We start from the raw sequence: 27,976 nt of genomic DNA on the forward strand, positions 1-27,976 counted from the left end.
CTATAAATTTTTTGGTGATATAGATTTTGATCAATTTTTTTGCAAAACCTTTAAAGGACCCTAAATAATAACCTGGGGGGAAATTACGTGTAGCCTCAGCATAATCCACGCCACTTTCGTAGCATTTAGGGACCATTCAACAAAAACTTAGTAATTTTATCAGTTTTTCGTGTATGTTAGCTTATGAATTTTTTACGATATGATATTCGGTCAATTTTTTTGCAAAACCTTTATAGGACCCTCCTTAACGATCTAGGGGAGCAGTATCTGTAGCATCGACATGATCCACATCACTTTCTTACCATTTAGGAGTCACTCAATAGGAATTAGGTGATTTTCTCAGTTTTTTTATGTGTTAAACCATGTATTTTTTAGTGATATGACTTTTGGATAAAGTGTTTTGCAAAATCTTTACAGGACCCTCCATAGCAATATGGGGAGAAGTACATGTAGTCTCTACTTGATCCACTCCACTTTTTTAGCATTTAGGAGTCATTCAACAGGAGTTAAACGATCTTTTTCAGTTTTTCTTATTTGTTAACCGATGAATTTTTTGGTGATATGACTTTTGGTCAAAAAAAAATTCAAAACCTTTACAGGACCCTCTGTAACAACCTGGTGAAATAATATGTGTAGCCTCGACATGATCCACACTACTTTCTTAGCATTTAGGGGTCAGTCAACAAGAAATAGGCGATTTTCTCAGTTTTTGTGAGTTTTATCTCATGAATTTTTTGGTGATATGACTTTCGGTCATTTTTTTTACAAAATCTTTACAGGATCCTCCATAACGACCTGGTGGAGCAGTACGTGTAACCTCGTCATGATCCATGCTACTTTTTTAGCATTTAAGAACCACTCAACAGGCTTTAGGCGATTTTCTCAATTTTTCGTGTGTGTTAACTCCTAGCTATTTTTTTTTTGGTACATCTGAAAATACTAAATAAACTAATTAAAATTATCCATAAAGCTATATTTCTTGAATTAGCCAGAAGCAAAAAAAAATACATTTCATTAATAGCATTTTCTTGTATTACTAAATCTTCTTCATATTTGTGATCTTCATCAAGTCAGAAACATAACTTTGCTCCTATGTCTCCACAAGTGATGAGGATTTTAGTGCTGCATTGAAGATAGTCTCAAAAGAATAATCAATGCATGAATAATTTCTGTCGCTAAACAACAACAATTCCTTCCTAATTTTATTTAACGACAAATTATAAAAAATCTTGCTTTGTTACGATTTATTTGATAATAAATTTCGTAGCTAATTTCTATTATTTAGTACTTAGAATACCATATAAAGAGATAGTATATGAAATTTACCACTTTGAGTTTGTCCTTGATTTGTTTGATGCTATCCAAGGAAAACGTCATCGTAACGATCTCAATCGGTCGGAACTCCACCCCGTCATCACCGGATCTGATTGGGGTCCGGTCATCCTCGATCAACGTGCTCTTCAAATCACTCCGTCCAAAATCTTGAACCGTATTCACCATCGTTATAAAAGCACGAGGCACACATTTGACAATATTAATTGCTCTATCCTGAATTCGTTTGTTCAGGATAGTATATCCATCTTCTTGAAATTCTGAATTCGCCTCTGTCCTTTTACGTGAAGGAAATGTTAGAGGAAGCGATGGATTATCGACTCTTTGTAGACAAGAAAGGAGTGCTCCCATTAGAGAATAACCATCTCCAAGTGAATGGTGAAGCCTGAAAATCAAATTTCCAGCTGCATTGCTTGTTGGGAATTTTAGTAGGTGAATTTCCCACATTGGTCGATTTTCAGGGAACGGATCGGTTGCCAATTTCGATAGGTAGTTGGACAAGTACATGTCGTAGAAACTAAGTAGTTGTCCACCTAGAAATATTGGGAACTTTACGTGGTCTTTGATGTTTACTTCAACTCGCTTCCATTTCCTTTCACCATCCTTTTCCATGATCTATTTGAGAAGATAGTGTAAGCATTCTTATAATATTGTTAATATATATAAGTTAAATTAGCGATATAATATAAAGTTCCAACGGTCGCTATCCGTTGATATATATTGGGGTGTTGTTGGACAAATGTTCCTTACCATAGAGGATGATACTTCTTTAAATTTGCACAAACATATAGAAATTCGTCAAAAACATTTTCGACAAGCTATTTTTCGATAAATTTCATCGAAAAATTTGTATCTTTTAATAGTATTGATCGATTACAAATTAAACTACGTTGATATGATATACAAGGAGAGTAATAAAAGAAAGAGAATTCACCATGATTGAGGAAAATCTTGAATTTATAGGCAAAAAGACATCTTTGAGTAAGGTGAAAACCTTTGAGTTTTCAATTTCAATTGGAATATTTGATTCCAATACACAAATAATAGATAAAGACAAAGTGGAACTATTCAAATATTGTGAGCTTGGACTAGTTGGCTCCCATATTGTTTCTTCAAACTCCATCTCCATTTTATTTAACTCTTGTATTATATTTCTCACTCAATTTTAGACTTTATTCACACTATTTATGGTATATATATATATATATATATATATATATATATATATATATATATATATATATATATGAGAATTTGGCATGTAAATTTCTATATATTATATAATATAGAGAGACAGAAAAGGAATTACTATAGTTGTAGTTGAAATGAATGATATTAATTAATTAATTAATATTGTGTTGTCGATATTTATGACTTTGATAGGCAGAACATAAATTTGTCATATCAATAATGAAGTGCTTTGATTTTTTTGGTCCAGGAAATGAAGGATAAGTTAATGCGACATGCATACGTTACACTAGTATCGTCACGATGCGCGAAGCTCGTTAATTAAAAGGGGGCATAAAATTCTTTTCAATAAGATTATTTTCATTTGTAAAGGCCGAATTTGAGACATTTGATGGAGCACGAAATGATCTATTCATCCAATTACATCCCTCGGTGTTCATTAAATTTATTACTGTTATTTAAAATAGTTCATCCTATTGAACTTTGAGTAAAATAAAATTAATAATAAAAAATAATCAATAGCTACACCTACTCTTACAATTATTTAATTAATCTCCTTTAATTTCTCTGTGTCCCTTAATTTCCCTATAACAGACGCTAAACTAGCCTGCCTAATCCTCTTGTCATTTATTTAATTATTTATTATTATTGTGTTCAGACAAATTTAATTAGAGATAAAGTAAATTTTGTACTCTTAATTACAACTACACTAAAAAATATAATCAATTGTGAAGGGAATTTAACAGTTGTTATGAAATATTCTATCTTTAATAAAATAAAGTGGAGAGAGTAAGAAAAAAGGAAGAAAATCAGAGGAAGAAAAAGAGAACAAGAAGGAAATGTAATCTGTATTTATTTTGTTTTTCTTTTTTTTATTACCTTATATTCTTCATGCCAATATGGCATATATATAGAGGAGAAAATTAGTGGGCTGCTCACTTTTAGTGGGCCCCACTTTATTTAAATAATTTTGTGGACATTCCACTTACATTCCACTTAACACTCCCCCTTGGATGTCCACGTGTAATGTGCCGCTATAAAAGCACTTTACAAGAAATAAGATACATAGTTATTCGGAATATCCATAGATATTATGTCTCGTTAAAAACCTTCGTAGGAAAATCCAGTGGAAAAAAAACTAGCGAAGAAAAAAAAATACATATATCTGGTAATACGCATTGAATGTTGCCTCATTAAAAACCTTACCAGGAAAACCCAGTGGGACAAAACCTTGGTTAAGGGAAAAAGAGTTCAGCGCGTATTTTACCCCCCTGATGAAAACTTCATTTGATATTTTGGAGACGACACATTCCAACCTTATATCTTAGTTTTTCAAAAGTTGAGGTTGATAATGCCTTTGTGAATAAATCTGCAAGATTATCACTTGAACGAACTTGTTGTACATCAATTTCACCATTCTTCTGAAGATCGTGTGTGAAAAATAAGTTTGGTGAAATATGTTTCGATCTGTCTCCTTTTATTAATCCACCTTTCAATTGAGCTATGCACGCGGTATTATCTTCGAATATAACTGTGGGTACTTTGACACCACTTTCCAGGCCACATCTTTCTTTGATGAACTTTATCATTGATCTCAACCATACACATTCTGTACTTGCTTCATGAATTGCTATTATTTCAGCATGATTTGAAGAAGTAGCAACAATTGACTGCTTTGTGGATCGCCATGATTTAGCAGTCCCTCCGTGTGTAAATAGATAGCCTGTTTGAGATCGAGCTTTGTGTGGGTCTGATAAATTACCTGCATCTGCATAACCAATAAGGTCTGCACTATCTTTGTTAGTATAAAACAAACCCATATCAACAGTACTCTTTAGGTATCGCAAAATATGCTTGATATCGTTCCAATGTCTTCGCGTTGGGGATGAACTATATCTTGCCAGCAAATTTACAGAAAATGTTATATCAGGTCTGGTTGCGTTAGCAAGATACATAAGTGCACCAATTGCACTGAGGTATGGTACTTCAGGACCAAGAAGTTCATCATCCTCCTTTGGAGGTCGAAATAGATCTTTTTCCACTTCAAGTGATCGAACAACCATTGGAGTACTTAATGGATGTGCTTTGTCCATGTAGAATCTTTTTAAGATCTTTTCAGTGTAGGCAGATTGATGGACAAAAACTCCGTTTGCTAAATGTTTAATTTGCAGGCGTAGACAAAGTTTTGTCTTTCCGAGATCTTTCATTTTAAATTCTTTTTTTAGATATTCAATCGCCTTTTGGACCTCTTCAGGGGTTCCAATGAGATTTATGTCATCTACATAAACGGCGAGTATCACAAACTCTGATTCCATTTTCTTAATAAAAACACATGGACAAATAACATCATTTATATAACCTTCATTTATCAAGTACTCACTGAGGCGATTATACCACATACGCCCTGATTGTTTTAAACCATATAATGATCTTTGCAGTTTTATTAAGTACATTTCCTGAGACTTTTTACATGCTTCAGGCAATTTTAATCCATCTGTAATTTTCATGTAAATTTTATTATCAAGTGAACCATAAAGGTAAGCTGTAACTACATCCATTAGATGTATTTCAAGTTTTTTATATATAGCTAAACTGATGAGATATCGAAATGTTATTCCATCCATAATAGGTGAATATGTTTCTTCATAGTTGACTCCGGGTCTTTGAGAGAATCATTGTGCAACAAGGGGTGCCTTTTATCTTACAATTTCATTTTTCTCATTTCGTTTTCGCACAAAAACCCATTTATAGCCAACTGGTTTTACACCTTCAGGGGTTTGGACTACATGTCCAAAAACCTCACGTTTAGCAAGTGAGTCTAATTCTGATTGAATTGTCTTTTGTCATTCTGGCCAATCACATCTACGTCGACATTCTTCGACGGATTTAGGCTCAAGACTTTCACTATCTTGCATGAGGTTAATTACAACATTATATGCAAAAACATTATCCACCATAATTTTTGATCGATCTAAATTTATCTCATCACCGGTAGAATTAATTGAAAGTTCTTCATTCACTTGAGTCTCGGATTCACTGATTTCTTCAGGAATATCAGCAATACTCAAACCTTGACCTTCTTCAGAAAGTTCATGTGTAGTATCATCTTTATTATTTCTTACGCTTCTTTTTCTAGGATTTTTATCTTTTGAACCCAATGGTCTACCACGCTTCAGACGTGTTTGGAATTCAGAAGCTATGATACTAGTAGACGGTCCTTTTGGGACATCAATCCGGATAGACACATTCATTGCAGGGATATGTGACTTAGTTATCCTTTTCAAATCAGTAAATGCATCTAGCATTTGATTTGCTATTTTATGTAAGTGGATGATCTTCTGGACCTCCTGCTCATATGTGCGGGTACGTGGATCAAAATGTGATAGTGATGAAATTTTCCACGCAATTTCTTTTTTGTTGTCGGGTTCCTTTTTCGCTCCCCCTAATGGCAGGAAAAGTGTTTCATCAAACCGACAATCGGCAAATCCAGCAGTGAATAAATCTCCAGTCAACGGTTCAAGGTATCGAATTATGGAGGGTGAGTCAAATCCAACATATATGCCCAACCTTCGTTGAAAGCCCATTTTTGTACGTTGTGGTGGTGCTACAGGCACATATACCGCACAACCAAAAATTCTTAAATGGGCTATATTTGGTTCATGACCAAATACTAATTGTGACGGAGAGTATTTATTATAATGTGTCGGTCTGAGACGTACAAGTGCTGCTGTATGTAATATAGCATGACCCCAAACAGTAATTGACAATTTTGTTTTCATTAGTAGAGGTCTTGTTATCAATTGTAGGAACTTTATAAATGACTCTGCAAGGCCATTTTAAGTATGAACATGAGCAATATGATGTTCAATTTTTAATCCAATTGATAAACAATAATCATCAAAAGCTTGGGATGTAAAATCTCCAGCATTATCAAGGCGAATAGCCTTAATTGGATAATCTGGGAATTGCGCCCTCAATCTTATTATTTGTGCTAACAACTTCGCAAACGCCAGGTTGCGGGATGATAAGAGGTACACATGAGACCATCTAGATGATGCATCTATTAGGACCATAAAATATCTAAACAATCCACTAGGTGGATGAATAGGTCCACATATATCTCCATGTATACGCTCTAAAAAGCTAAGAGATTGGATGCCAACTTTCAGGGTCAATGGTCTGGCAATTAATTTGCCTTGATAACAAGCAGCACATGAAAATTCATCATTTGTAAGAATCTTCTGGTTCTTTAACGGATGTCCAGTTGAATTTTTAAGAATTCGTCTCATCATTATTAATCTAGGATGACCGATTCAATCATGCCATAGCACAAATGTATTTGAATCAGTAAACTTCTGGTTTACGATCATATGTGTTTCAATTGCATTAATTGTTGCATAATATAAGTCAGATGACAAAGATGGTAATTTTTCCAAAATATATTTCTGGCCTGAGACACTCTTGGTTATACCAAGATATTCAGTATTTATTTCAGTTAGTGTCTCAACATGATATCCATTTCTGCGGATATCTTTAAAACTTAACAAGTTTCTTGGGGATTTAGAAGAGAATAGAGCATCTTCTATAACAATTTTTGTCCCCTTAGGCAGAATTATAGTAGTTCTTCCGGAGCCTTCAATCATTTTGGAATTTCCAGATATCGTAGTAACATTAGCTTTTCTTCTAAGCAAGTTGGAAAAATATTTCTCGTCTTTAAAAATAGCATGAGTTGTTCCACTATCAATTACACAAATATCTTCTTGATTGATCATTGATCCAAATAAAATTTGAGGCATTTCCATATTTTCTTCAAAAGGAAAGAAAGTAAATATAATAATTAATACATGATTTATTATACAAAATTTTATTTCCTTACATGGATCTTGAAAAATACAAACATAATATTTAATACAGACAACAACAAAGAGAATTATTTAAATATCATTGGGCTTATCAACATTCATATTTACTTCTGGAAAATTAAAGAAATCAGCTACATCCAGATGCATGGGCTCAATATTGTCCTCAGAGATAAAATTTATCTCTCGATTATTTTCTGTCCTCTTTAACGATGCTTGATATAGCTGAATCAAGCGTTTTGACGACCGGCAAGTCCGCGACCAGTGTCCCACACCTCCACATCTATGGCATACACTTTCTGAATTTTTCTTGGGTAAAACTTCTGGCTTTTTACCCTGCATTTTATATTGCTGGTCATTTCTCGGTGACAGCCGATCATCATGATTATAATTTCTTTGTCGCCCATGATCATGACCACGACCACGACTGGGGCCATGACCTCTTTCTCGTTGGTTATACTTTGCCTAATTCACTTCAGGAAACGGCAAAGAACCAACGGGCCGACTATCATAATTTTTCATTAATAATTTATTATGACGTTCAGCAATAAGTAAGTGAGATAATAATTCAGAATATTTTGTAAAACCTTTTTCGCGATATTGCTGCTGTAGGAGCATATTCGCGGGTGGAAATGTGGAGTATATTTTTTCAAGTTTATCTTGTTCCGTGATTTCATATCTCCATAAAGTTAACTGAGCTATAATTCTAAATAAAGCAGAATTATATTCAGTTATATTTTTAAAGTCCATAAGTCTCAGAATCAATCAGTCATGACGTGCTTGTGGAAGCATGACCAACTTCAGGTGGTCATATCTTTCCTTTAAAATTTTTCACAATTTTAGGAGATCTTTTAATGTAAGATATTGTAATTTAAGACCCTCGTCAAGATGGTGGCGGAGGAAAATCATAGCATTTGCACGGTCTTGACTAGATGTCGTGTTATCATCTTTGATGGTGTCTGTCAGACCCATCGATTCAAGATAAATTTCGGCATCTAGTGTCAATGAGGAGTAGTCTTTTCTAGAAATGTCCAAAGCAACGAATTCAAGTTTGGAAATATTTGTTATTTTCTGAAAAGAAAATTAAATAAAACTCTTACCGCATTTTGTTACCTTGAATCAATAGCCGGAGCCTCGTGCTGATAACGTGTTATGAAATATTCTATCTTTAACAAAATAAAATGGAGAGAGTAAGAGAAAAGGAAGGAAAACAGAGGAAGAAAAAGAGAACGAGAAGGAAATGTAATCTGTATTTGTTTTTTATTTTATTTTTTATTACCTTATATTCTTCATGCCAATATGGCATATATATATATATATAGGAGAAAATTAGTGGACTGCCCACTTTATTTAAATAATTTTGTGGACATTCCACTTAACAACCGTTTATTTATAACAAAAAAAAATTATTTTTACATTATAATATTTTGACAAAGAAAATGCAATTGGACCCTTTCCTCTTATAAGCTCTGCCCCTATTTGGATGGTAGGGTTCATAGAATTATTAAAATAACTTCTATTGTTAAAGAGCAAATGAAGCAGTGGATGTCCATCTCATGGGTCCACTAAAATAAAAGAGTTAAAGAAGTGAGGAGGAAACAAATTGGCAAGTTGATTAGCAAATTGGCAAGTTGATTAACTTGTCTTCTTTCCCTATATAAATGGTCATTCTTGGCCAGTCTTTATAGATGAAAAAGGAAAGCATAGACAGAAATATATACTGCAATTTTTTCTCTTTTGCCTCATTGTCTCTTTCTAATTAATTTTGTTAAGCTAATATATTTTATAACATGTTACCAGCACGAAGTTTTAATTTTTTCATAAAATTAATTTCTATATCAGGTATATCTAATGAAGAAATTTAATTTATAGTTATTTTTATTATTTTTAAATTAATTTTCATCATGACAAACTTATCAAAATTGAAATTTGTGGCACTTGTTATTTCTGGCAAAAATTATTTGTCATGAGTACTTAATGCTGAAATCTACCTTACTGCTAAGGGTCTTAGTGATGCTATAATCGAAGAAAATGCAGCACCAAGTCAGGATAAAACAAAGGCTATGATTTTTCTTCGTCATCATCTAGATGAAAGCATAAAGGTTGAATACTTGACAGTGAAAGATTCACTTGAATTGTGGAAAGATTTAAAAAGGAGGTATGACCACCTCAGGGCAATCGTATTGCCAAGGGCTTGTTATGAGTGGATGCACTTACGGTTTCAAGATTTTAAAACTGTAATTAAGTATAATTCTGCTGTATTTAGAATAACTTCCTAATTAAAATTATGTGGGAAAACTATAAATGATGAGGACATGTTAGAAAAGACGCTAACTACTTTTCATGCCTCTAATGTGATATTACAGCAGCAATACCGTGAAAAGAGTTTTCAAAAATACTCTGAATTGATCTCATGCCTTCTGGTGGCTGAGTAACGTAATGCCCTTTTAATGAAAAATCATGAAGCCCGTCCCACTGGAACTGCTCCGTTACCGGAAGCAAATGTGGTAGAAGCACATGGCCAGTTTGAAAGAAGACAAAATAAAAATCAAGGCCATAATAATGTGTGTGGGCGTGACAGTGGTAGAAGACGATATAATAATCATCGTCGTGGTGGTCAACATAAAAGGGAGAACAATATGAGTTCACAAAGTGGACCTCCAAAAAGTAACTGTCATCGTTGTGGCATAAAAGATCACTGAAAAAATGAATCTCGGATGCCTGAGCATTTTGTAAGACTTTATCAAAATTCCTTCAAAAGAAAGACAAATAGAGGTGGTGCCTCTTCTTCTAATGCTCGGATAGAGTCATACTTGGCATTTGAAAATAATGTTGAGGCACGACTTTCGCATAATAATAATATTGAAGCAAATCTGGCTTTGAAGGATGACGATTTTAATGACCTCAATGATATTACTCATTTGGAGGTTGAAGACTTTTTTAAGGATTATAATTGATGTTAAATTTTATTATATAATTTACAATATGTTGTCGTTTTTATATACTGTTGATTATCATGTTTGTACGTTTATCTATTTAAAGAAAAAAAAAGAAGGACTTATATTTTTTCTAGCAATATTGTTATTTATTTTAACTCTGATAATATATTTTTATTTTATGAAGATAAATAAATTTGTCAGTCTTCAATTGGATCCAAGATAAGTTATGGAGATATGTGCCTTTTGGATAGTACCACAACTCATTTGATATTAAAAGAAAAGAAATATTTCTATCATTTGATTATGAAAAAGGCTATGTCAATACAATATCTGGTAGTACAAATGCATCCGACATTTGATTTGCTATTTTCTGTAAGTGGATGATCTTCTGGACCCTTTGCTCACATGTGCGGGTACGTTGATCAAAATGAGATAGTGATGAAACTTTACACACAATTTTTTTTCAAGGTCCTTTTTCTCTCTTCCTAATGGCGGGAAAGTTGTTTCATCAAACCGACAATCTGCAAATCGAGCAGTGAATAAGTCTCCAGTCAACGGTTCAAGGTATCGAATTATGGAGGGTGAGTCAAACCCAACATATATGCCCAACCTTCATTGAGGGCCTATCTTTGTACGATGTGGTGGTCTTACAGGCATGTATACCGCACAATTAAATTTTTTTAGATGAGCTATATTTGGCTCATGTCCAAATGCTAATTGTGACGGAGAGTATTTATTAAAATGTGTCGGTCTGAGACGTACAAGTGCTGCTGCATGTAAGATAACATGACCCCAAACAGTAATTGACAGTTTTGTTTTCATTAGTAGAGATCGTGCTATCAATTGTAGGTGCTTTATAAATGATTCTGCAAGGCCATTTTGAGTATGAACATGAGCAACAAAATATTCAATTTTTATCCCAATTGATAAGAAAGAATCATTAAAAGCTTGGAATGTAAATTTTTGTCCCAATTATTATTTTGTGCATGTGTACACGTCAAGTTTTCTTATTATATCTTCCAAGACATCCCTTTTAACTTTACTATTGTTTTTATAAAAAAAAAAATAGATCGAAAGCTCTCTTTCAAGAGTCTTTTTTGTTAGTTTTGGTGGTCCCAATTGTAAGATTAAAATCCAGATCTCTCATAGCCTATTATGAGATTATGTGAAGATAAAATGAATAAGAAAAAGAAATAACACTTCATGTTGATTGTCTTCCGCTCACCATCAACTTTCCACCCATTCCATCCCACTCTGTCTTTGCCCTCGACTCACAATTCGATCTGAAATTTAAAGTTTTATGAGTTTTTATAATATTATTATGCTAGCATTATCTTATTCCTCTATTTAGTTGTTTTTAAATTTTTTTTAGATTATTTTTCAATTTGTATATGTCATTCTTGTGTAGAAGCTATGCTAATTTTTTCAAAGCTGTTCCAATTTTCTCGAATGTCCCGGAAAGGACTCTTATTCTTCTATTTTATTATTATTGTTGTTTCTTACTTTGGTTATCTTACTATTATTGTTGTTATTTCTTACTTTGATTATTTTTACTATTTTGTTGCTGGTACTTTTCTGTCTTCAATATTTTCATTATATATATTTTTTATTATTTTTGCATTCTTTGCAAACTACAATGAATATATTGTTATTTGTTGGGTTCCTGCAATAACTTTAAGTTATAAATGCATAATAATAATGGGATAGTCAAATATTTATATAGTACATATTTAATACGTATATATATATATATAGCTTGAGCAAAAGCTATTAGATTTCTGTAACCTGCATATATCACTCTAGATCAACCACTATATCCTATTTGCCTTCTACCTTCCGACCGACTCTCTCATCTCCCAACACCCTACCCCCAAATCATCCTCCACCCCCTCGTCTCCCCCACCCCACCTGCCCTACCTTCATATTCATGATAGAATATTCATAGCACTTGTATTTCTTTTGAGACGATATTATTTTTCATTTACTTATCGAATATTAAAAAAATAAGTAAAAAAAACAATGTATTATTCATGAGGTCCTCATTTTTTTTTAGAAAAAGTTTTCCTTGAAGTTTTACTAATTATCGATAATTGAATTACAGAGCTAAGAGAACTCCTTATTCCAATCCAAAAAATAATAATCGAAGAATAGGGACTAACAACAAAAACTCATCTGCATGAACCAAGATACTAAACTAGGAGATGAAATTTTACATCTCAATTGTTTCCATGTCCAATGAAAAACCACTTTCACAAACATTTTGCATGTGACTGTACATGTTTGTTGGTAGTAATTCCAATGCATCAAATTCAATTATATAGTCCCATAAATGTAATTCGGATTCCACATCATTTCCATGAGATGGTCCATAGATCAACTCCTTCATCTTATCACATAAAATTGTAGCTGTAAATTTCATTGTTGAACTTCTATTGATCTGCAAAAAATAAAGTGTCGACAACTCACAAACTTCAGATATTTTATTGTCTTCGAAAATAATTTCAACTTTCAAATATCATTTTTTCAACTTAACTTTAATTCCATCATTACCTTAGTTTCATGAGACATTTGCAGTGTAGAGTTTCCATTGAGATTAAAGCTGGTAGACACAACTTCAACACCTTCCTCATGGCATAATTGAATGATTTTATTATAAGTGGCTATATTATCTAGGCTAGTTAGTAAAACCATGACCATGTTTGGGTCCATTTCATGGAATTCAATCTGAGGTGGTGACTTGGTAGTTGGGCCGGGCTCATCAGTTGGATTGAGTGATTGGGCCCTCTTTAGGCCCATTTTCAATTCTTCCAAGTGCTTCTTGTTCTTCTCCAAATTCATTTTCAAGCTCTCTATGTAATTCACTGCCGCATCTATTTGATCTGACACTCCCATTCTTGTTTCCTGCGCAACATTCAAATCGTATTAGAAAAAAAAAATATTCGCAGAGGCGGATTAATCAAGAGTTTGAAGTTCATATGTTTTGATTTTAGTTCTTTTGTGTTGCTGTATATAAAATTTAGATCAAAGCTACTGGATTCTACTGAATACCTTTTACTCTAATACTCCACCTTTTCATGCATGCACAAATAATGTTAGCTAAGAGCTGGTGATCATTAATCCTATGGGAAAAGAAGAATAATTGGATGCATGCAATGCAAAGGCGTATTTAACATTTAAATTTAATGAGTTCAACTTCTACAGTTTTCAATTATTGATTTCATTGTAATATCAAATATATGGATTCAGATTCAATAGTTCGTGAAATTTTAGTAGATCTTGACATCTATACATATATATCGAAAGTTATGAATTCAGAATTTAAATTCGTCATAATAAATTCAGTAGTAAAAACTTTAAAGAACAAACCTTAGATTTAGAGACATGAGTACTAGGGAGAATGGAATGAAGTTGATTACATAGATTCTTCATATGATTCCTTCTATTTTTCTCCACATATTTCCTTTCCAATTTTGGAGCTGATTTAGACTTCAAACAACTTTCCATTTTTTCCTGTTGAGTATGTTTAGAAACTTTTCTCTAGTTTTTGCCTATTTAGAAGGAACTATAAATGTTATAGTTTATTATGAGAAGTATTCCTTTTATAGATTCCACATCAAGGAGGCAGCTGGTTCCCCTTGGGGTCAACAAGAGAATTGACCCAACTCACCCAAAATTAGTCGTGTAATGTTTTTATTTTTTTCAATTCAATGACCCTTTTACTTCCCTCTATTCATATTATTCCTTGGGGTAAATACATTAAAAAGTGACATATTTTAGTAGATGTGTTGCTATTACATTTTTATTTTGGTCCAAAATAAGTAGTGGTTTACATAATTATGCTTGTATTAATTTTTTTTTTCCTAATTTACCTTTATAATTGCTTTGATATAGTGTAAGTGTAACTATTCATAATTGTAACAACTATAGGGATATGATGTTGTTAAACCACACTATAAAGGTTTGAGAGAGTGTGGTGGAGATGAGGGTGAGGAGGAGCATCACTATTTTCGAGAATCAGTTTAGATTCATAGAGGGGCGCTCAATTACAGAAGTCATTATATTCATCTAATAAGGAGACTGATGGAGCAGCATAGGGAAAGAAGGACTTACACAAGGTGTTCATCGATCTAGAAAAGACTTAAGACAAAATTTCAAGGGAAGTTCTATAGAGTTGCTTGGAGGATAAGAGGTGTACATGTGACGTGCATTAGGGCAATCAAGGATATGCACAATGACCCAGTGCGGAGGTGTTAGAGGTTGGCTATAGATGGTTTCAAGAGAGGTAAAGGTAGACCAAATAAGTATTATGGAGAGGTGATTAAGCAGTACATGACACAACTTTAACTTATCGAAAACATAATCTGAGACAGGAGGATGTGGAGAACACATATTAGGTTAGAAGATTATTAGGTAGAAATTTTTGTGTTGCGGTCCGTTCATATTAGTAGTCATAGTATTACACCATTAGTTTCTTGTCCTTTAATTTTTGTTACTATATGTTGTTTTTTGTATCTCGCTTATCGTATTATTTTGTTGTAATTTATATATTTTTTTGTAGTTTATATTCTAATACTAGATGTTATATTTAGTTATTATTTGTTGTTTTTTGTACTTTCATTATTTCTTTTTAGGACTGCTTTGAACTATTTTTCCTTGAACCGAGGGTCTATCGAAAATAAACTCTCTGCTTCTAAGATAGGGATCAGATCTGCGTACACTCTATCCTCTTAAACTTCACGTTGTGAGGCTATATTGAGTATGTTGTTGTTGCAGTGTAAATGTAATTTTCATATATCTCAAATCCTTGTGCTTTTTATTCTTATCAACTTAAAAAGATGAAAATTTAATAAAGGATGATTTAATCAAAATTCTTCTTAATTTTTAGGATAAGTAATATTTTAAGGGATGTGAGTGCCAAAAGCAAAATACCAAATAATATAAACATACATGGAAATTCAAAATTTATAATTTATAAATTTTCTACAACAATATCAAATAAATATAATAATTGAATACTCAATCAACTCTTTAGTTGCCTACTTAATATAAATACAGAATCCTTACACTTAGGTTGACTTATGAAAATAGGTGAAACACATGTACATTATTCTTTAGTCCTTTTTTTTTTTTTTATTGTCTGTATTTTGGGAGAGAGGGAACAATGAGAAAAGAAAGAGCTACAACAGCTGATATTGTTGAATTATATTTTAGTGACTCTTGCTTACATGATTATATAATATATCAAAAGGGTTCATGAGGTAAAATTCTAAATTTATGTTACTCTTAATTAGGTCAAAACTTACTTATAAGGCAAGTTATAATAGAAAATTGTAAAAATATTTTTCTCTATGTGAAAATTCAACACGTGACTTAAGAGTTTTTTAACCTATGCTTATTGTTAAAGAATAACTCACGAGTATCACAACAACAATAACAACATATTCAATTGTCTCGTTATATATCACAAGTGTTATGTAAATAAACTTGGGATTAAAGTGTCAATTAAATATGTAGCCCTAGAGACTTCCATCAATGGACTGAACTACCGAAACACATATTTATATATTCTAAATGCAATTACACCGTGTATATATTTGAAAGAGTATATAGTTAATTTTAATATACACACAATAGATCGAATTGATTACAATCAAATAAAAAGCTTGCGTTCATAGCTAGCTGATCAACACAACATTATTATTCTAATTTGATTCAAGATGATCGAGTGATCGAGTTTTTCTTCCTAAGATCGACATGAAAATCCCTCTTAATAATACAAATATATATATATATATATATATATATATATATATATATATATATATATATATATATATATATATTAATATGATCCATGAAGTAAAAGTTTAAATTCATATTCTTAAATTTAGGTTAAACTTACTTATACAACGAATTATAATAATAAGAGAAAATTTATTAAATCACTCCTGAACTTGACAACAAAACTTACTTTATAATAATAAGAGAAAATACATTAAATTCCTTCTAAATTAGACAACAAAACTTACTTTATAATTAGTACTTCAAGAACATTTAAATACTCCATTAACAATTTTTAAGTGAATTTCAAAATCACCGAAAAAGCTGAAGTAGCAAAAAAATAATTAAAGGCGCATATTTAATTTTATTTTTTTTTAAAAAAAAGTGATTCCGTTTATATGTACATTATTAAAAAAAAAAAATTCACCCTGCTCCAGGTCTTTCTCCTCCTTCTTCGAAGCCCCCCACTCCCGTTTTCCTTCTTCAAAATACCCCACCCCCTCCCCCACCCCAGCCCCCCCAAACAACACACGGCCCAATAATTTTTCTCCTTCTTCAAAGTCCCCTCCTCTCACCCTTTTCTGCACCTTCATTCTTCTTATTATTAATCTTTTTAAAAAATTCTTTTTCTTATATAAACTGAAGACAGTAAAATAATTCATAAAAATCGTTGAACTTTACTATTTTTTTTTCCAAAAATTAAAGTTAGTTTCCTTCAACAAGGACAATTAAGGTTAAAATCGAAGCTAATTTTTTTCAACAATGACAATCAAAAATTGAAGCTAATTTCTTTTAATAATGACATCTTCAGCTATACTTTCAAGCTCCACACCTTTTCATCAACAATGTTTGTGCTAACATTAAAAGTAAAAATTTGATGTGACTTTCTTTAATTTTAGGCGATTCATTGTTTGATATTTTATAACTACGGTGTAAAAAGATGTCTTTCAATAATAATAAAAAAAAGAAAATTTAAAGAAATAAATTTAGATATAATTTTTAAGTGGTTATGACAAAGCGTGTGTATAATGCATTTTTTATTGTGAAACTGGCATTGTATTATTAAAGTGAGATTAAATTCATTAAAAAGTTATTAAAAAATAATATTTAAATATTTGTATAATTAAAATATTAACTTAAATTTTGCTGTCAAGTTCGAAATGATTTGTTGTATGTTTTCATTATTAATGCCAACTTGCACTCGCACATAATCATGATGACATCTTTTATGCCTCGAGGTCTTGTGGAGGTGGAACCCATTGTTTACCTATGAATTGAATCTTCACAAGCCGTGGAAGAACTAAATTTTGTTTCTTAAAAAGCACTCAAATGTAAAACCACACTGGCCAATTTCTAATATTTTAAATTATTTTTTTATTTGAATAATATTTTTATTATATTTACAACGCATTCAGCTGTTAGGAAAACAAATAATCTTACCACGAAAATCTGGAATAAAGCTGTCATTACTAAGAATTGTTGAGACTTTGCTTATAAAGCTGATAACTTGTGGATACAAACTCCAGAGACAAAAGATTGACAATGTTCAAATTCTTCCAATAACAATTAAATGAATCGAGTAATAAATAAATGAGTTATTAACCCGTTGAAATTTAAATTGATTGAGTAAATCATATTTTCATGTGCTAATTATTTTGACTCATGTAATAATAGCAATGATTCGAGACTACTTAATATTGCATGCAATGAAACATAACATGAGAAATCCCTTAGTAAAATTCTGCACAAATGGGGAAAAGCAAAATATTACGGTATTATTTAACTGAGTATGAAATTTGACAAAAAAAACAGTTGATTTTTGAATTTGCAAGTTAAAACAAGCTTTAGATATTTATATAGTTATAAATTATCTTATCGGATTTCCTTTTTCATTATTTGAATGATTTTCTGAAATAAAAATAATTAGTTGAGTTATTTCTTTGAGAATTCAGTCCAGTATAGACTCATGCAATTATTATAAATGGATTTAATTGAGGGGAAAAAACACGTGGTTTGGACAAAGAATCACAACATGAGACATTCCATAAAAAAATGCTGCACAAAGTGGAGCAAATTAAATTATTACTCTCTCCGTTTTAATTTATGTAATATTATAAATGATTTTGATAGGAAAAGAAAAAGAGGTTTCAGGTTCGAGTTCTCCTGGGTATGAAATCGACTTTGTTAGAGAGTATTTTATCTTTAATATGAAACTTTTCGATGTAAATCTATATTTAATTGGGATCCAATATAAATATTGAATACCAAATGAAAAAAAACTTGGAAAAGAAAAAGGAACAAATTGACTAGTTTTGGACTAGGAGATTCCTTGTTATCCAATGTAAAACAGTCCCAATAACGGCAGACATAAATAATTAGAATTTCAAAATGTTTACATTGACTTATTATAAATAAAAGTTCGGCACAAAGTGGGGCTAACTAAATATTGTTCACGTATTAATTTTATGTAGTTGTTTTGGACAAGAAAATTCCCTATCAAATGTAAAACTGTGCCAAATTTCGTCTGAGATAATTAATTTGGATGTCAATCTTTGCACACAGGCGAACTCAGAATTTAAAGTCTTTGGATGTATTAAAATTATTTTAATTTAAGCATTAGTAAAATTTTCAATGACAATTAACGGATAATATCATATTCGATTGGTCACTAATGGCTTGAACAATACTGAAAATATTAAATACAGATATAGATCAAATATGAGCTCTAAACTTTATTTAGTTATAATATGAGTTTAAGTCTTTAAAGTAATATCTAGACTTTAACTTTCTTAAAACAATTGAGTATGATAGGTCAATGGTTATGGTTGATTTGTTGTATTGGATGGTTATGAGTTTGAATTCCCTATCTAGCAATTCTAACTAGGATCGATCCCCAGTCGCGTGGCGAGCGGGTGCTTTGGCTTGTACCAACGACCCAAGTGCATTTCTATTTTCTCTATGGGTGCACCTTTAATTATATCCGAGTTTCTGCAAAGAAAAGAAAAAGTCAACAAGAGAAAAGGGAAAAGTAGAAAAAGCAAAAGGAAGAAACAGGAAACACGTTTTTATTGAAAACACATACCGTCCAACTCTTCCTTTAAATTAACGCGTAAACGCGTTTTCATTCCCCTATAAATAGAGGGCATCTTGCCCTCATTTAGATCATCCCATCATCCCAGAAAGAGAGAGTAAAAATACAAAGAGAGTTATACATCAAGATAAATATTGTAGTCTTGAGTGTCCTCTTTAGTAGTTGTTCCTTTTACAAGAGAGAAGTGTTAATTGTTGTTTTCTCCTTGTATTTGAGAGCTGTGTACTCCATATTAAATAGTGAGATCCTTCTACCCGTGGTTTTTCCTCTCTATCAGTTAGAGGGGTTTCCACGTAAAATTCTCGTGTCTAATTTATTTTCATATTTATTGTCATATCAAACTTTAGTTGTGGTGCTTTATCCCCCAATAGTGGTATCAGAGCCCTCGGTTATTCTGTCTTTTTTATGCGAAGGTACTATTCGTGAATAGTAAAATTCGGTAATGGTACAGTTTGTCACGATTGTTCGCAAAACCATTCAAAAATGATCTAGAAAGTGTGAAGCAAACAACAATGGCGAGTACAACAAAGTTTGACGTTGAAAAATTCAATGAGACTAATTTCTCATTGTGGAAAATGAAAATAAAAGCGATATTGAGAAAAGACAATTGCTTAGCTGCAATTGAAGGCAAACCCGCAGACTTTGCTGATAACAGCAAGTGGAATGACATAGACAGCAACGTAGTTGCTGATCTACACTTGGCACTAGCTGATCAAGTATTGTCTAGTGTGGCGAAAAAGCGGACGACGAAAGAAATATGAGATACTCTTACAGGGTTGTATAAGCCAAGTCTTTGCATAATAAAATCTTCTTAAAAGAAGATTGTATACTCTTCGAATGGCAGAGTCCATGTCGATTACTGAACACATTAATACTTTGAATACTCTGTTTTCACAACTTACAACAATGAATTGCAAAATAGAGAGGACTGAATGTGCGGAGCTTCTACTTCAAAAACTGACTGACTCGTATGATAAACCCATCATCAACCTGACGAACAATATAGACAGTCTAGTTTTCGATGATATTGCAGCCGCTGTCTTGGAAGAAGAAAATCGACGCAAAAACAAGAAAGACAGACAAACAAGTTCACAGCAAGCTAAAGCTTTGATGATGGTGAGAGGAAGACCAACGGAATGTGGCCCCAGTGGGAGCCACAATCATGTCAGATCTCAATCAAGAAGTAAGAAGAATATCAAGTGCTACAACTGTGGCAAGAAAGGGCACTTCAAGAAAGATTGTCGGTTCAAAAAGAAGAGCGAACACCCTGAGCCATCAAATGCTCAAGGGAATGTTGCATGTACCTCGGATGATGGAGATATTTTATGTAGTGAAGCAATATCAAATAATGAAGGCAGAAAACGTTTCACTGATGTCTGGATCATGGACACAGGAGCAACATGGCACATGACTTTCCGGAGAGAATAGTTCCATCAATATAATTCTATCTCAAGAGGATCTGTGTTCATGGAAGACTATCATGCTTTGAATGTTATTGGTATTGGGTCCATCAAAATAAAAATATATGATGACACGATACGCACCATCCAAGAGGTACGACATGTAAAAGACTTGAGGAAGAATCTATTGTCTTTGGGACAATTAGATGATAATGGATGTTCATACAAGACTCATGGTGGAGTCATGAAAATATCCAAAGGAGCGCTTGTAGTGATGAAAGCAAAAAAATTTGTTGCAAATCTATATGTGCTTAAAGGTGAAACACACCAAGAAGGAAAAGCATCAACCGCATCAACAAGTTTATTTGAAGAATCAACGATGATATGGCATCGTAAACTTGGTCATATGTCGGAATGAGGTTTGAAAATTCTTGCTGAGCAAAAGCTTCTTCCAGGGCTAAAAAAGGTTTCACTACCCTTTTGTGAGCATTGTGTTACTAGTAAGCAAAATAGACTGAAGTTTAACAGTTCCTCTACTAAAAGTAAGAAAATACTAGATCTGATCCACTATGATGTCTGGCAAGCACCGATGGAGTCCCTAGGAGGAGCAAAATATTTCGTGTCATTCATCGACAATTACTCTAGGAGAAGTTGGGTGTATCCAATCAAGAGAAAGACAGATGTTTTTTCAGTTTTCAAAGAATTTAAAGCGCGGGTGGAACTTGAATCTGAGACAAAGATCAAGTGTTTGAGGATAGATAATTGAGGAGAATATACTGGTGATGAATTTAATAACTTCTGTAAATAAGAAGGTATTAAACGATAGTTCACGATGGCATATACTCCACAACAAAATAGAGTAGCAGAGCGGATGAACAGAACTTTGTTGGAACGGACAAGAGCTACGTTGGCAACTGCAGGGTTGGAAAAACCATTCTGGGCAGAAGCAGTCAAAATCGCCTGTTATATGATCAATCGGTCACCATCAGCCGCAATTAATTTGAAAACGCCAATGAAGATGTGGACAAGAAAACCAGCTAATTATTCTCGCTTACATATATTCGGAAGTCCTGCTTATGTTATGTACAACACCCAAGAAAAATCGAAGTTGGATTCAAAATCCAGGGAATGCATTTTCTTAGGATATGCTGATGGAGTCAAGGGGTATCGCTTATGGGATCCCACAGCCCACAAGGTGGTAATCAGCAGGGATGTATATTCCTGAACAATGTATATTAGCATTCAATGTATATTCCTGAACAATCTCATTTTACTTTGATTCACCTGGCCAGCAAGTAGGTGGTGCTTATCTTGTGTGACAACACTACAGTGCAAGTTGCTCTTCTAGGCGAGCAACTGTTGACAACACTAAAGAGAAAGCAACATTTTCATGTAACATATGCTATGGTGTCAACACCCTTATGAGGTAGTGATGAATTTCGTGCGCTCTAATTTCGACCTACACACGATTTGAAAGATTGGTCATAGAGCGATACCACCCACCCTACCTTTTCACCTCTAGGCGTCCGTCCTAAATAAATTGAGAAAGGAAAATAACTAGTTTAAGGAGAAATGTTGGGGTACAAATACTTTGTATTCCTTAGAGAGAACTCAATATATGGAAATTGTAAGCAATAACATTCAAATTGTATATGTAACTTGTAAACACAGTTTCTTTACCCATGCTCGATGTTTACACTAAATTATATTAATTATCATGATTAAATCATAAATTAAGGTGAAATTACTATTAAATTACTATGGGTTAATGATAAGATATAGTGAAAGACGTTTAATGTATTCATTAGTTTGATGTCAAACATTGGATGCAGTTTAGTTTGTAGTTATAATTTTAGTTTCGAAATACATCAATACTCACCTATCTATATTAGCCTATTTTTAGGTTTGTATCAACCAAGCTTCTGTATACTTTACATGAAAATATTTGCAATTAATCATAAATATCATGAATAGTTGTAAAAGAAAAGAAAAAAGAAAGGAGAATATCAATGGTCCTCGAAAAAATAAAATCTCAACTCAATTTATATCAAATCAAATTAATTTAACTCTACTTGAGTTAGGTTTGCTTAATTTTTCTTCAAATGTGGGTTCTAGAGAGAGAAGAGCGTACGCAGGCCTTACTCCAACCTCATGAAGGCAGACTTTTTCCGAGAGACTCTCGGCTCAAGTGCAGCAAATCCAAGTCCGCCATTGTATGCACATAGTAACATCCCAAAAGAAACCAAGTTGATGAATCATTCCTGGGAAAAGATTGACTTTCCTGGGGACAAAAAAAGGTTGTGTATCAATAATACAACCCAAATAACTCTTGATTTCCTCAGCAATCACAAAAAGAAATTAGAAGTTTACAAGTTGAAACCTCTGCATTAGCCTCAATGCTTGTTGAGGCCTTTAGGGGGAGCGCCAAATATCAAACGAACGCAGGCCTTAGGTTTCAGCTGGTTCGGCTGCAACACAATGCGGAAATATACTAACGTTTATATAGAACAAAAAAGTTACTATAGGATGGATGGATGGTATACGTTGATTCAACGAATGCATGTGAAACTCACAGTTATAAAATTTGTGGATTCGCACCACAAGATCGTCAATTCCCATGATAAGCTGTTCTTCTTGGATCCTATTTGCCGAGTCGTCAGCAGAAGTGCTACAGTGATACAATTCAATGAACTGCAATGTAGGTATTCCCGCTACATCATCAGGAATCTCATACAGGCAATAACAGTTCTTCAGAACAAGACTCTCAAGCTTAGGGAATTGAATTGAACTGGCTTTCCAGTGGATAACATCAGTTCCATCCAACAGTAGGAATTTTAGCTGCTGAAAACATTCGGCAGTTGGCTCCCATTCTGATCCTTGGAATGCATAATCCTTGAGCTTAAGAACCTCCAGTTGGGGTAACTTGCACAGTATTGTCATTTGGTTCCATGGAAGTTGGCACCCCCGCAATGTCAATTTCTTGAGGGTTGGTGGGAAAACATCACATTGTTTAAGTATCCATGGATTGATAAAGAAACACTTAAGTCTTTCAAGGTGCTCCAACCGAACCAGCTTCTTGAGTTTTCCAGATATTTGTTTAGCAGTCGAGCACTCTTCTTCACTTTCACGAATTCCTAACTTCTTCAGGTTGGGCATGTCTTTGAAGAAGCGCCTTTTAATACTACCAAAGGTAATGTAAGAGAGGGTTTGCAGCTTGGTTAATGCAAGATTAGAGCGACTAGACTCACCCAGATGATAAGAAAAGGTTTGCAGTTTGGTTAATGCAAGATTAGAGTGACTAAACCTGCCCTGATAATCTTTTTGTTCAGGTTGAACTTTAGGAAAGTAGCAGCATTTCCTGAAATAGAGATGCCTTAATTGTTCAATCTCCCATATCTCTGCTGGCAAACAAATACTAGACTGGTGACTGTAACGAATTAGCGTCTGAAGACACCTAAGATTGCACACTGATGGAGGGAGAACACTAAAACTGGCGAGAGCAAGATACCTCAGCGTAGATAATTGCCATATTTCTGATGGTAGATGGTCAAATGGCTGAAAGCATATATCCAATACTGTTAACCATTTGAAGTTAGTAAAAGTGATAAACGAATCGACCTGAGAACAGGATCCAGGAGTTCCATCTCTTCCAAAACAAATAAAGGAACTAGCATCAGGAAGTGACGAAGGTTCACCAAAAGATATTTCTCTAAAGATCTCAATGGGGACTCTGCGGAAATTGAAAATGATGCGATGCTCAAAAGATGCCACTGGTGGAGAAAGAATTACATTTGATTTAGTAAAGTAGATTGATCTCTCCTTCCATGCTTCTCGTATGATTAAATCATGCAACAGATCATGAACCTCACATGTTTTGACCATGCCACTTGAGGTCCTTTTCTTAACCAAAATTAGACTTCTATCTATAAGATCTCTTAAGTATCCCTCAGCAACTTCTTCAAAGTCCCTTTCAGGTGTGCAGTTTACAAATTTCGCAGCAATCCAAAGCTTGATTAGTCTTGAAACACTAATTTCAAAATCTTTTGGGAAAACTCCCATATACAGGAAGCATGGCTTCAAGTGATGTGGCAAATGTTTATAACTCAAGGCAAGTAAGTCCAGGCATTCTTCTGTGTCCCTACTCACAATCAAACCAATTTTATGTGCTATGTCTTCCCAACAGTTTTCTGTCTTGCTGATCTTGGAACAAAATCCAGCAACCACAACTATTGCTAGTGGTAGTCCTTGACATTTCTCGACTATTTGCTTTGTAGCATTCTCCAGTTCAAGGGGGCAAGTCTCCCTTCCAAACACCTTTAAATTGAACAACTTCAAGCTCTGTTCCACAGTTAGGCACCGCATGTAATGAGGAGGGCTGCCTGAGCTAACATAGATACCCACATTTGCTAGCCGACTAGTAAGTATGACACGGCTTCCATTATTATCATCTGGAAAAGATCTTTTCACAACATCCCATGCATTGGTGTCCCACACATCATCCATTGCAATGAGATATCTCCTTCCTTTCAAACTTCTGTAAACTTGTTCTGCCAATTGCTCAGTACTCTTTAGGTAAGTGTTGTCATTGACCATTGAAAAACACCGCAGAATGCCCAACAACATTTCTCTATGTTGATGCATTTGAGATACAGTAATCCAAGCACGAATGTAGAAGTGATGCTCCATGTAAAGATCATCATAAACTTCTCTAGCAAGAGTCGTTTTGCCAATTCCTCCCATGCCAACAATAGAGACGACATCTAGCTTGGAAGGAGGTCCTATAAGCCGAGATTTAATAGTCATTAAGTCATTATCAAGGTCTAACACAGTAGCTTGGAGATAAGGAGTGTATTCTGAATCACTCTCCACAGTATTCCATGTTGTTAGAGCATCATTATCATTCCGAGCACTCATTACCTTCATCAAATATGCCTTTATGCTATTGGAACCTGCAGTCACTACCTCTTTCTGGAACAGTTCCCAACTACTTGGATAGAAACCAGGTGTACTCTTTTCCAAGTCATATAAGTCGATGCTACCTAGAAGTTCAGTTGCCAAATATTTAACCTGCTTTTCCAAATATTCCACTGCTTCTGGAGCATTTCTAATCGACAAAGAGTCCTCCAAAAATGCCTGCCAGGAACTGACTGCTTGACGTAGTGCAGGGTAATGAAAATTGTCACCTTTCAGGATTTCCTGCAGTTTTTGTTGAAGAGATATGACGGCAGCGTGAGCCATTTCCTCTTCTTCCCTCCCACAGATTGATTTTTCAATTTGTATCAGATTATTCTAAGTGTTGCTTAAATTAACCCTGCAAAATGTTCCTTTCAGACTCATTTTTGTTAGAGAAAATACAAGGGTTAAGGCAAAAAGGAAGAAAAAAATAGGAAATTAACTTGCATAAATGTCAGTATATTCATGATGACAAGAGCTAAATATTTCCACTGATCTAATTTGATTCAACTGGTAAGTATGATAAGACAAAATGTAATAACTACCACGTCTCAATTTTCACCACCAAGATACGACAAACTGTACTTACCACAAAATGAGCATTAGTTCATATCAATACGATAGAAGGTGTGGAGCATTGATAATGTGCATTAGTTCATATCATACCAGAATTATCCCTTCGTGCAAGTTTCTGGCGATTTCACTTATACCGTGTATAGTACAAGAAATTACAAGGCCCTCATTCATCTCAATTTTTTTTTTTGTTTATAACTTACTATAATATCTAAAATTTCCATGTGTTCTTTCTTTTTCTGTCTAACCACCTGGCATTCGAAACTCACTGGTTTAACTAACTCAAACTCGCACTCAAAATCCTGGATCCTCCTTTAGGCACGTAGTGCCACTAACGTTGAAGGCCATACACCAAGAGTTTATCCATTATCAAGACTAGAATCTGAAACCTCTTCAAATTCGAGACCTCTTGTTAAGAGTAGAAAGATCTCATCCATCTTACCACACTCGATGCTGCCTACGTTCTATAGGTATCTTCTCTTCGTGACTATAATTGTTTTATTTATTAGTAGCACTAGCCACTTTGATTAGTAAAAATATGGAGAGGAACAAGAGAAATATATTTCAAAACAAAAAGAAATGGTGTTAGATTAAAGAAACAGATTTGATTGCAGGAAATTAAATCAGAAAATCCTTTTCCGAAAACCAACAACAAACTAAAATCGGATTTTCTAAATAATACCTAAAGCAAACACAAGAAGAAAAATAGTTTCCAAAACTCTTTCACAGATCAATTAGCTCTCCAAAACCAAAACCAATACCAAAACCAAATCCAAATATATATGTAATCCCACAAGTGCAGAACACAGAAGCATCACCCAAAAACTCTCAAGTGATTATAAGAGTTTATATTCCAAAGGATGACCATACTTCTTAACACCCCAAAAAAACAAGTAACAGATATTATAACAACAACAACAATATTCAGAGTAATCCCACAAGTCCAGACCATACCTCTACCATGAGCAGTGTTTGTTTCCGATAAACACTTGGCTCAAGGAAAGCATAAACTAGCAACTAATATTATGAGTTAAAAAAATCCAAATACTCCATAAATAGCAACAGAGAAATAATAATCATTATGTATCTCTCTCTCTATATATATATATATTCAGAGTTGCAAATTCAGAATAAACATACCAGTCACTGAGCTGAAAAAGATCAATATGAAACACCAAGTGGAAGCTGTAACAAAGTGGAATAAAAAAGTAGAGGAATTAGTAGAAGTGTTAGCAGAGAAAAAAAATGTTGGGAAGAAGAAGCAGTAAGAGAACAAAGGAGGAAGATGAAGTCAATGATGATAAAAAATGATCAATAATTGCTCTTTCACTTTTAACTTGTCAATTTTTAAGCAACCCATGTTCTCATCTTTTTGACTTGAACAACACTATACAAGTCTTTCTTATTTTTTATCTTTTCTTTTTTGCTTTCTTTTCGCCCAAAAGAATCAACATTTTTTTTTTGTCAATTGTGCCCCTTAGGCTTTTTATTATTTTGTAAAAGAGGTACAAATAGGTAAAACAAATGGATAAAAAACAAAGCAGTTCACCTACCCACTACTTTACTAATTGAAACCCTCATTGTTCTATGTCTTCTTTTATGTCTTCTTCATTCTTGTGAAGATGATGAAGAGGCCATAAAATGATGGTCTCTTTCTGATTCGCATCTGTTCTATCTGATTTTGTGCTTCTTTGCTTTGCATGTGTGTCTTGAAATTTTAGTTAGAAGATGACCCTTCGTCTTTTTTCCTTTTCTGTCTTTGTATTTTTCTCCTCTTTTTGTTGAAAATGATGAAGAGACCATGTGATTTGGTGGTTTCATTCTGATTCAGACCTGATCAAACTGAAATTTTATGAATCT

General features: G+C 33.5%; 3 protein-coding genes and 1 non-coding gene across 5 annotated transcripts; all 4 read right to left on the bottom strand.

Moving 5' to 3' along the window:
• Nucleotides 1-1,281: 1,281 nt before the first annotated feature.
• On the bottom strand, nt 1,282-2,461 carry LOC129875848 (wax ester synthase/diacylglycerol acyltransferase 4-like). The gene is made up of 2 exons (XM_055951073.1): nt 2,267-2,461; nt 1,282-1,947 (listed from the first exon to the last, which is right to left on the bottom strand). The coding sequence occupies exons 1-2, from the start codon at nt 2,459-2,461 to the stop codon at nt 1,282-1,284; spliced, it is 861 nt and encodes a 286-aa protein (XP_055807048.1).
• A 9,216-nt stretch (nt 2,462-11,677) lies between these two features.
• On the bottom strand, nt 11,678-11,783 carry LOC129877979 (U6 spliceosomal RNA). Its single transcript, XR_008763686.1, has one exon. It is a non-coding gene; the product is annotated as a U6 spliceosomal RNA (small nuclear RNA).
• A 744-nt stretch (nt 11,784-12,527) lies between these two features.
• Nucleotides 12,528-13,822, bottom strand: LOC129875849 (uncharacterized). Its single transcript, XM_055951075.1, has 3 exons — nt 13,700-13,822; nt 12,869-13,219; nt 12,528-12,755 (listed from the first exon to the last, which is right to left on the bottom strand). Exons 1-3 carry the CDS (start codon nt 13,820-13,822, stop codon nt 12,528-12,530), a joined length of 702 nt encoding a protein of 233 aa, XP_055807050.1.
• An 8,784-nt stretch (nt 13,823-22,606) lies between these two features.
• LOC129876225 (putative late blight resistance protein homolog R1B-14) lies at nt 22,607-27,428 on the bottom strand. Of its 2 annotated transcripts, XM_055951593.1 has the most exons (4): nt 27,257-27,428; nt 23,164-25,901; nt 22,971-23,058; nt 22,607-22,871 (listed from the first exon to the last, which is right to left on the bottom strand). In XM_055951593.1, exons 2-3 carry the CDS (start codon nt 25,826-25,828, stop codon nt 23,039-23,041), a joined length of 2,685 nt encoding a protein of 894 aa, XP_055807568.1. In that variant the 5' UTR covers nt 25,829-25,901; nt 27,257-27,428; the 3' UTR covers nt 22,607-22,871; nt 22,971-23,038. The 2 variants fall into 2 exon arrangements, with proteins under 2 accessions (XP_055807568.1, XP_055807569.1); XM_055951594.1 differs by lacking the exon at nt 27,257-27,428 and having other exon boundaries at nt 23,164-27,187.
• Between the last annotated feature and the right edge of the window lie 548 nt (nt 27,429-27,976).

The sequence above is a fragment of the Solanum dulcamara genome, chromosome 12 (assembly GCF_947179165.1).
Source record: "Solanum dulcamara chromosome 12, daSolDulc1.2, whole genome shotgun sequence".
In the NCBI taxonomy this organism is placed as follows: domain Eukaryota; kingdom Viridiplantae; phylum Streptophyta; class Magnoliopsida; order Solanales; family Solanaceae; genus Solanum; species Solanum dulcamara.